Source organism: Epinephelus fuscoguttatus, linkage group LG15, assembly GCF_011397635.1.
Source record: "Epinephelus fuscoguttatus linkage group LG15, E.fuscoguttatus.final_Chr_v1".
Taxonomy (NCBI): Eukaryota; Metazoa; Chordata; class Actinopteri; order Perciformes; family Serranidae; genus Epinephelus; species Epinephelus fuscoguttatus.
In genome coordinates, this window is record NC_064766.1 from 10,891,168 (window position 1) to 10,902,130 (window position 10,963).

Here is a 10,963-nt window from a genome sequence, read left to right on the forward strand (position 1 = left end):
CCTCGGCACCATACCCCGAGGTGGGCGCCGCGAAAGCTCTGTGTGAAAGAGGCTTAAGTCCTGCAGAGTTTCAGAGGACCTGGAGAATGTTTTAGGATAGTAATAACATTATATAAGATAATCATATTGCAAAGATAATATATGTAAGATAATAACATTAAAGACGAAATTAAATTGCAATAGGCTTGCAAAGTGCTTGTAAATGTCTATTTCCATCACGTTTATTACGGAAAACACATTATTTTCATATCAATTTACATTGTGCCCCTAAAGTACTTTGTGCGCTCCTTACTTTTTCAACTTAGGAACACATGTGCTCCTTGGGAAAAAAGTTAGCGTCAAGCCCTGCTAGTGATCAATCAATCAAGAACAATACTTAGCAGGTTAACCAATCATGAAAATAATCTTTCTAATAAATGTTTTAAAGACCTGTCGAACTTGATTGGCTAAAATTCTATTTCTTTTTGCCAGCTCAAACTACATCATAAAAACGGTGAAAGAAAAGTTATTTAGTTGTCATTAAACAAGTTTACTTCCAATGTTCAGCTCTTTGTGAAATGTTGGACCTCCAGTGATTACTTCAAAAATGTTGCTCACAATGTGAATACACCGACAGAGCGACATGAACACATTTGCTTGCTTTTGAAGACCAATAACACAGAATCTAGAAAAAGGATTTACTGTTGCTGTGTTAGGAACCAGATAAACTGATACTGGACTTACCATCTCATCCCCGGGCAGCCAGTATCCTTCCTGCTCGATGCCGGCCTTGGAGCCCTTACAACCAACAGTCAGGGTCTCCACCACCAAGCCGTCCTTCACTGCCAAGCTCAGCTGTCTGGCAGTCTCCTTAGGGTGCATGCCAAACACACGGCTCAGGTACCTAGGCAAGTAAAGGGTTGAAAAGTAATTGAGCTATGTGTGTATGGCAGCCATATTTTCCTCGGCACAGACCTAAGAAGAACTTGGATTAGTGCTGCTGTGATAAATATTAAAATTTCAAATTGTTGCTCAAGATGGCTTCACATCCTTGAAACCATCTCTTATGACCATATACATGATCATCAGTCAGAGAGCATGTATTTTCAATGGTTTAAAAATTACTCGCCTCTCAGATTTGCAATATTCCCCCAACAATACCCCAACCCTCAATCAATTATATTCATACTACCCAAGACACAAATTAGAGATACGTGCAATTTGAAATTACAGAGACAGTCTTTCTCGTCTATTTCCTCCTCTAATGCATCCCACCATTTCAAATAACAGTCCACTTGATTCCTGCAGCTGCCTGCTGACTGGCAGTGAACCTCTTTGAGCAAGGTCATGTATCCTCTACTGTGGCAGACAGCCAACGAACAGAATATGTCAGTGGGGAATCAGGTTGAGCCTGTATTTACTCCTGAGTTAAAATGGAGAGGCCTATAATATGTCTGTGAGGTGAACACAAGTCAGACCAAATTACTTAAAGCAAAGATATTAAAACCAAGGTACTGACTAGACTCCACCAGGCTCCCAGAATAAATAAAGGATGAGCTCTCCAATGTATACAACTGAAATTTCTACCTATATCTTTCACTCACACTGTTTTATTCTGGAGTTATTAGGGATGATAATGATTAAACAACGATCAATTAATCAGTTGTTTAGAATGTGATCAAACAAGCGAAATGTGTTGATGCTGTTTTGGCAATATGTCGCTGTGAGCTCTGACTGAGTAAAAAATGCATTTGGTATTGTTTAATAAAAGCAAAGTTTCTGAGTTGGGTTGACCAGTACTTAAATTACAACTTTACTTATGATTGTCTTATGTTGTTAGTTCATATAGAAAATTTAAGAACACCGGACTTTAACTATCAACCCATTCTGGCCTCCTCTTAGTTTATGAGTACAAAAATAAACATTAGAAACTTGACTGAAACAAATGGTTATTTTATCAAATCTATCATTTTGTGATAAAATGCAAGATAATATTAAATAATGCAGTCACAGAGCCAAAAACGAAATATTCGTATTGCTTGTTTTGTCTTACAAATAGCGCAAACTCAAAGATATCTAGTTCACTATCACGTAAGACAAAGAAAACCAGCAAATGCTTACATTTGAGAAGCTGGAACCGTTGGAAGTTTGCCATTTTTATGCTTAAAAAACTGTAAGAGTTCCTATGACTGACAAATGTTGGTTGCCAGTTCACTTTCTGTCAATAGTCTAATCACTTCCAAATTGCTAATGCGTGTCTAGTTGTTGTTGGATGACATTATTTTGAGGATTACTAAACCAATCCAGTGTGCTTCTACTTATTTATTTCCATAAAAATAAACCCAAACTTACTTAGGTCTAATACACGTGAGAGAAATTTAGCAAAATGAGAAAATTCACAGTTTGTGTTTTTTTTTTCTCTAACTCCTTCATATTTAATGCATACTTTTTTTTTTATCCTTGGTTACTCCAGCTCTTATCAACTGACTATAACTGGCTATAAAATGTTTACTAAAAAAAATAATCAAAAGTCAAACATTCTATGAATTATACATTTGGTTATCAGGTTTTGCAAATTAACAATTAGCTTGGTTAATGATTAACTAATAGGTTCTAAACAGTCCGACTGCTGTGGCTGTGACCCTGCCGTACCAGGAAATTGCATTTTCATCATGTGTGAGAGAGCGGTTAATTATTCGCTGCTGCCTTGCTGACTTTAGTCTCCTCTATTTCCACAAAACCAAAGTCATCACCCTCTTGGACACAAAGCCCGTTAGGGTGGAATTTAACTACACTGTGACTGGATAGGTTGGAGGTGTGTGTATGTGTGTGTGTGTTGGGGGGGGGGGAGCTGGGGCTATCCGTTGCATGCTGCTGCTTACTGTTGCCATGACAACAGCCACTCGCTGCCGGGTATTGATTTGGCAGGCAGCCAGCTCCAAGGTGCTCGCCAACTTGCTGTATGAGATGTGCTAAGTGTTCATTTAGTCTCTGCTCCATCCGCCGAGTGAAAGGAACGACTGATCAGCGATGCCGCGGATGATTTATCATCGATTTTCATTGTTTGAACAATCTAAGATTCACTCCATGGATAAAAGAATGATGTTTAGAGCATCATGAACCAAACCCGCTGTAGGTACTCTAGGCCCAGTTTCTACATGGGGGAGGGGGGCCATAGGCTGATTTAAGTGAATAACCGCTGGAGAATACCAAAACTCCAACATCTGTCAGTCTTAATATTGATCACTGCCTGGTGTGGCACCGAATGCAAACAGAGCTCAACAGCACATCCAAGCCTTACCTTTGCTGCTTGTATAATCCACACATATTAACAACAATACCACACACTAAGTGAATTAATCAATTAGTTCTTTGACAGAAAATTAATCGGCAACTATTCTGATGATTGATTAATGGCTTAAATTGTTTATCAAACAAAAAACAACAACAATTTTCTCAGGTTCCAGCGTCTCAAATGTGTGATTTTGCTGCTTTTCTGGGTTTCATGTCATTGTAAATGTAATATCATATAGCATTTTTTCCACTACTTCCTGTCATTTCATAAACTAAATTATTATTTGATTATTTAAAATATATATCAATAGACTAACAATGTAAACAGTTGCTAATATGACACCATTTCTTACAGCACCGGTTCCTACTGAACCGAATCTCAAAGCAGATTTCTCTGTCTTCCTTCAGCGCGTAGCGAGTGTGTGGTCAAGAGAGGGAAGAAGAGAGTGTGTGTGTGTAGGTGTACGTGTGTTTAATGGTGACACGAGACAGTGAGGCTGCAATGACCACAGCAGAGAGTATGAAGTTGAGCGTAGCAGAACAATGCGAGTACCATTTTGGCAATTTGTCAGTGAATAAATGCTACAGCTTCTCAAGACCCAACAGAAGTTACCATGTCTTATTTTCTACCTGCTGATTAAAGTAAAGGGGGTCAGCTCTGAAGTTAGCCAGTGAAATCAGTATTTTTTATTGATTCATATTTATATATTTCAGTATATTTTTTAAGAGTTAATGTATTATTCAATTTGAAGTTTCAATTTCACTTTGCAATTTAAAAAATCCCTGTTCTTTAACATCACTGACCATCGTTTTGTGCTTTATTTGTTTAGAACTACTGGTTCAAACATCGTTCAGGCTTTGGTTGTATTCTTAAAGTATCTTTAAGCAAGTATCAAAAAAACCCCAAACAATACCCAACCCTTGCCCTGAATATAGATATTTCATTTCAAAGTAGCTATTTTTCAGAGCTCTGGCAGACACCAGACACCCTGCGTAGTAACATAAAAAGCCTGAGAAATGATTCATGTAACACAACATGTCCACATATAGTAGGTTCAAGTGATGGCATGTTCATGTGTGGAGCTGTTTTTCTCGCCTCAGGTCATCGCTGTGCTGATCTGAATCACCTAAAACCCTTTCAATAGGCAGCTGTTAGGTAATACCTTGCTTGAGGACACATAAGCAGACGAAACCATAAAAGTTTTTTATAGATTAAAGATCCCCTCCAGACAAAATTCCTCACAAAAAGGCATTGCATTTTCACCTTTAAAGTCTCAAAAAATGTACATCCTTGTGTATAAGTGGGCCAAGACATATTCAATTTAATCACACCCTGAAATACTTCTAAAGTCCATTACCCCTCTCACTCTTATCTACGTCTCTTGTCACTTTATGTTGTACAACAAAAATGTAAGACGTCAGAGTGATAACTGTCTCTGAGGTCTGTGGACTATCCAGTGTAACCTGGACGTTGTTTCTGAAAGAACACATGGCCGTTGACTTTTTCACATGTCCCTCCTCAGTGCTGTGAACACTACAAACAAAATCCTATTCAGCCTCATCTGTACTGGGCTGGTTAAACAACACTCAAGGGACACATATTTTGAAATCTCAGCAGATGAAATCAGAGCAGCCTGCGTGGCCAGATCAGTGGAAAACTATGCTTTTTGAAAATTATTTGAACTAATCCTTACAAGTAGCCTTTAACAGAATGGTGTGAACTTTGGTCAAAGGACAATGTTCACACATTCCATGAAAGATACACATCATCATGTCTGTCTTATCTGATTAACTTACTTGGAGATCCTGTCCATGTTTGCAATCTGTTTCTGGTTGCGGACGACCTCGATGGCCGCCCACACATACTGAACCACCTTAGGGTCCGCCTGCCTCTTCTTCACCACGCGTGACATGATTTCCTTATTCATCACAACTGTGGGAAACAAAGAAATGCGTATTTGCTTTTGTTCTGTAAATAAAAACTATGTTTAGATTGTCGTACCAAAAATAAAACGAGAGGCTGCACAGTTCATATTAACAGAACTACCAATTTAAGGACACCAGTGGTGCTGCTTATAGTGATGGTAACAGTAGTAATAGTGTTTCTTTGTGTACCTCACTGCTCTGCCAAAGACAGTACATAATACTAATCAGCAATGCTGAACAGCAAAAAGTCTTATACCTCTGAAATAATCACGTTAATAATCAAACCGTGGTTCTTTGTGTTGCAATCAATGGTCATAATAGTGAAAAAAAACAAACAAAAATGTGCTTAATATACTTCCATACAGTTGTACATTGCATTCTTAACGTCAGATTTTAAAGAAAATCTGCTTATCAAATTAAAAGCACACATACATCAATATGACATGATATCACATGAGTATGATAAACAGTCATTTAAACAACATGACAATAGCAACACAATGCAAACAAAGAGTATCTGTCCAGACTTGCTGAGGAAGGCTTTCTCAAAATAAAAACTCCCAAACTCATTATCCTAATTGAGCTCTAAGCGTCTGAGACAAAACACTTCAGCCTTCGCTAATCATCCTTGAATAATCTGAATCAAAGGTAAAACTCACTTGGAAACTCTTCATCCATCCTCCTCATTACAACTGATAAAAACTGTAAGAAAATAAAATGTCCCATTAAACCATTAAAATGTGGCTGTTTGATTTAACCTTACATTCAGAGAAGATTCATAAATCATAATGCTTTAAAATCCATTCTGTTAGCCTTAAAGTTTCAAATTAGGAGCCAAACTACATTTATTGTCTCTGTAATATTTTAAGTACCATACAAATATGAGTAAAGGACATAAAGGGAATCTGGATGGCTACACTGACTGATTGCCTTTTCACATTTCCCTTCTCAGTTTATTTAGTTGTCATTATGGTTCCTATGCTGATTGAATGCAGGGTTCCTACACATTTGGAATTTCAAAATTCCATACTTTTCCATATCCTAATTTCCAGACTTCTCTGCGGTTTTTTTTCCCCTCAGAGAATACTGGACATCTAAGTAAATATATCAGTGTATCATATTTCACATCATATTTGATTATTCCTAATAGGCGATTGTAGCCAAGTACCATAATGGCATGCAATAAAAACTCAGGTAAGTTCAATGTCTGGGCTGAGGCAAAAAGGTTGGACTCTGGGTGCAAGTGATGCATTAACGAGACGTCAGTGTTTTTTCCTTTCATGTGGCTCAGAATTGCCTCTCCCCCCCCATGTTGGCGATGTCAAACGATTTCACACAAAGCTTGCATCTAGCTCTGTGTGTGAATTGGGAATCCTTGGCCAACCAGTATTTATATACGATATTGTCAAGCCATCCATCCAAAAACTTGCATCTACCTATTGTGAACCATGTGAAACTCGTCTTCTTGTCGAAGGTGCAGTGTTGGAGTAAAACTTGATACCTGGGGGGCTGGAGGAGGGTCATGGGGCAGTGGACTGGACATACCACTTGTCAATCAGGTAAAAGGGGAGGTATGTTTTCTGAGACGTTTGCTCTCACACAAACTGTGCTTGGCCCGGCATAAAACACAGTGGTAATAGTCTGGAAACATAAATATTTTCCCATACTTTATTTTTCATTTTCCATACTTTTTAATACCTGGAAATTGATCAAATTTATTTCCATACTTTTCCATACTGGTGTAGGAACCCTGTGAATGTCAAGTGGCTACGTGTACTACACATCCTTTTATTTAATAATTTTTAAGATGAGCAATAACTGAATCATTTTTTCAAGTTTGTGAAGCAAACTGCTAAAAACATGTTTGGGATATTTGTGCCAAGGTCATTTGTTTCAGAACTACATGCAGTCACAGTAGTTTAAACATGTTTTGCTGTTGTGATCACTTTTCGCATGCTAGTTATTTGATGTAACTCAAACTAAAGCTATGAACAACTTTGTACTGCAGACATAAATTTAGCATTACGTCCTATCAAAGCACCACTTTTTAAAATTCATATATGTAAGTCCTAATCCTTCTGAAAAGCAATGACTAGCCTACATATCGGACAAATTAATATCATGCCTTGTTGTCATTAGGAGGACATTCGTAATACCTCAGGCCTTTTCCCTCAGTGTCATGTGAACATTAAAACAAATACTGTAGTGCCGTTGGATGCTCAGAAAATATCGGAGGAAATGTGACAAGGAAAACTGTTAGAGACCTTCAAAGGTTCTGAATAATACTGGCTGCCTCTTTACTTCGGTGCACAAGCCTGGCCTTCCCCAAATATCTTCAAATCCAATTTTACGCGGTCCTCCTCTTAACCATCCATGAAACTTAAGATGTCACTTTCATAAATCGCAGCCAAAAGCTAACCATAATGATGCTTGAAGCATTTTTATATGAAGGAGAACGCTTTGGCTTTAGTGCACTTTGTGGTAGAAGACGATGTGACAGTTGTTGAAAGAGGATGTTCATCTTCACACTTTTCTCATGAGTGTGTGAACTGTGGTTTAAGGTGAAAGAAAAACATGTAAAAAATAAATAAATAAATAAAATAAACGAATGTGGTGCTGATAAAAATCACCAAATCATTGAAAACTAAATGCAAATTAAGCTAATATCTACACAAATCATGTGGTCAGTTGTAGCAAGCAGGCAAAATATATTGTCTAGAAATATAATGGTTCATATTTTGGTCGTGGTCAAAGAGGAGGTTTCTTAAGCTGAGATAGTGTCTAATATAATCACCTCTTGCACAGTATTTTAGATATCTCCTCTGTTTCAGACTGGTAGAGATGAGATCTGGGCCTGGGCTTAAGTACACAAATATCAGCCTGATGCATTTATTATTACGGTTGCTAGTCAGGCTCACCAAAAGCAGTCATTATCACCATCTGGATTCCTTTAAAATGTGACTAAATTATCTAATAGATTTTTTTTATTGAATAAAAATCTAATTGTACCTTGCTTCAGTAATTTCCCAAAGTATTAGCTGAAACAGAGTGCTCGAAAAGAACACAGCTCTGGAAGAAATACTGCACAAAAGTAAATAATTATTACACATGAGAAAATGTTTTGCCTCTAACTTTCAGACTGAATGCAACAATGCTGTCTCCAGAGGGTATAAGGGGATTTTTACCATCATGTCACTTTGAAAACTGATTAAATTAAAAGCTTTAACAGGCTCTTTACAAAAAGCAGATAAGATGTAATTGTTGGTAATGGCAACAGGGTATAAATATGACATTTACATTAAGGCGCACATTATGCTACTCAGAACTACTGTATGAGGCAACCATTTTTCACCCATCTTGGTTTAAAACCTCACAACACTCTTGGTTGGCAGGGCAAGAGGGTGAGGGAAATCGACCTAGACATCAGAGGGGACATTAAAGGGACTGGGAGCAGTAAGGTGACAGTGAGAAATGTGATCTCCCCTATTCTGTGTCAAGTGCAGTAGGTGTGAAGGAGGGCCACCTGTACCATGATGCCAAGGCAGCATGGCCACTGCGGCTCTCCCTACTTCATATGCGTCTGATGGGCTGGCATGTACAGAACACAGTCATCCACGTCTGCCTGGCACACCGCTGCCAGCCTGCACCTCTGCCTCCAGAGAGCCCACACTACTACATGATGACAGGCCGACGCCAGTGTGCTCCCCAATCAATTAGACAAGGTGTGCGACACCAGAGGCCAATTAGATGACAGGCAGTACAGGTTGAGAGGGTTTCGTGGCTCCCAGGGTAAACAATGAGCATACACAACGCTGTTGTTCCCTTTTAGGGAAACCTGACAGCTCCTCCAAACGTGAATCCACTGCAACAACCTTCCCTATTAGCCTTGATATCAATTAAATCAACTACACAGGTATGAGGGAAGCAGTGCTGTCCTAATATGTTAGCCAGTTAATAGCAACCATACTGACACTGATATGAGAGGACCAAATGGACCGTTCTGTGAAAGATCATCTGAGTCATCAAACTGTGAATCAAAACTCAACAACAAATCTCGTAATTGAATGCCACATTAAACACCACTCATAGATGTGGCAACAAAGAGGGTTAGCCGTGGAAGGCCACGGGCATTGCCATTCAAGACGCTGAATATAGCTGCTAGCAGGCTAGCTAACGCACAACCCTCAAGCTTGTCAACACTAAATAACTGTTTCCATTTCCACTAAATAACGTAAACCATACAATTTACATTGCTTGTATAATGAATGATAACAAACCCCCGAACAAGCACCTAAAATTAATGGTAGGCTGGCAGACAGGCTGTCGTGGTGTGTTAATTTTTGTTAGCGATGCTAGTAAACTGTTACGTAGCTAATCGTAGCTGGTTGGTAGGTAAACCTTAGCTAGCCAATTTGTCAGCGAACCGAGGAAATAACGTTAATCACTTTCAGAGCGACAGGTGAGTACTATTTCGGGTACACCTGGAGCTATATCCGCCGTCACAAAACAGCGACACACAGTCGGCTAACTAGCTACCTACTCGTTTGTTTTGGAGGGCGCCATGTTCACAATCCTCCATCACGGGATAGGAAAGGCAGCTAAGCTAACGGTGCTGGTCGCTGGCTAGCGAGCTAGCCGCAGTGTTGTCAGTGAGCGTGTGCCATTTTCATCAGAATAAAAATCAAACTTACCTTTGCTACGGTGTCGCTCACACACAGCTGCTGCAGGAAATCCGCAAAGGACTGAACGCGAGACAGCTTACATTAGTATTTTTCGGGCTAGTTGAGGCTGTGGATGGTGGTTTGTGTCCAGCTGGCCACAGTACAGCAGCGCTGGGCTGGGAGGTAAACACAGACAGCGCCAACAGAGCCGAGCGGAGCCGCTGAACCAGAGGGAGAACTCTAGTGGTGGAATCCGACTTACTGCACGTAGTACCCGGGATAATTAAAGGGGCAGTCCGGCGATTTCACACGTCAAAGTCAGTTTCATCAGAATCAGCTTTAATGGCCAACTTTAGTGGTATGTACACATACAAGAAGAAGCAAAGTCACAGCAACAAAATGGACGTACACATATTTATCTGCTATGTACAAATACACACAGACTGTACTGATTATAGGCTGCTATTAATATTTTATATAGTAAAATATAAACAGTACTGTCTGACAAATGCTTGTCTGCTCTAAACAAGTACACTGTAGTTTTTCAGGAGGAAAACTGTCTTAATTATACTATCATCATGGGTGCAGATCTGATGACAAGTTTGAGGGGGACAATCAGTTGTGATTTTTTTTTTAATTGCACGCGTGCAAATCATGCCCACAGAGCGCTTGAGATTGCCAGCATATTTCACGATTTCATAGAGGCTCATCACCATCACCAAGTCATTCAAAAAGCACGACAAAGAGAATCATATGCTTACCTTTACTGTTTATTTCTCTTAAACAGCCAGTAGTACATGGAACCAGCCATCACCCTCCTTTTCACTGCTTCGCTATTAGTTAATGCTACTTCTAGTTTCAGGGTCTCAGGCATATAATGTCCACTCACGTTCTCATCTCTCGCCTCTCACGGATTCCCATTTCTGTCATCATGCCCCCCCGGATCTGCACCCATGACTATCATATCATTTTCACATTTTCTCCATCAGACTAGCCTATATTGATACAGGTGACTGATACATACTTTGTTCACTGTTGGAAATAAAATATTGGTTATGTAGACATTCAGTCTGTTAATACACCTTTAATACACCACAATACCC

The 10,963-nt window shown here is 39.3% G+C and overlaps 1 protein-coding gene across 4 annotated transcripts in view; it reads right to left on the bottom strand.

The window, feature by feature from the left end:
* The window catches only part of zmynd11 (zinc finger, MYND-type containing 11), a 40,832-nt gene extending 30,741 nt beyond the window's left edge, over positions 1-10,091 (bottom strand). For 3 of the 4 annotated variants that reach the window (XM_049598240.1, XM_049598241.1, XM_049598238.1), the window contains exons 1-3: positions 9,891-10,091; positions 5,071-5,206; positions 724-883 (exon numbers count right to left, since the gene is read on the bottom strand). In XM_049598240.1, the coding sequence (XP_049454197.1) occupies positions 724-883; positions 5,071-5,201 (291 nt within the window). In that variant the 5' untranslated portion in view covers positions 5,202-5,206; positions 9,891-10,091. The remainder of the gene's footprint in view (positions 1-723; positions 884-5,070; positions 5,207-9,890) is intronic. The other variant, XM_049598242.1, reaches the window with a different exon arrangement.
* Between the last annotated feature and the right edge of the window lie 872 nt (positions 10,092-10,963).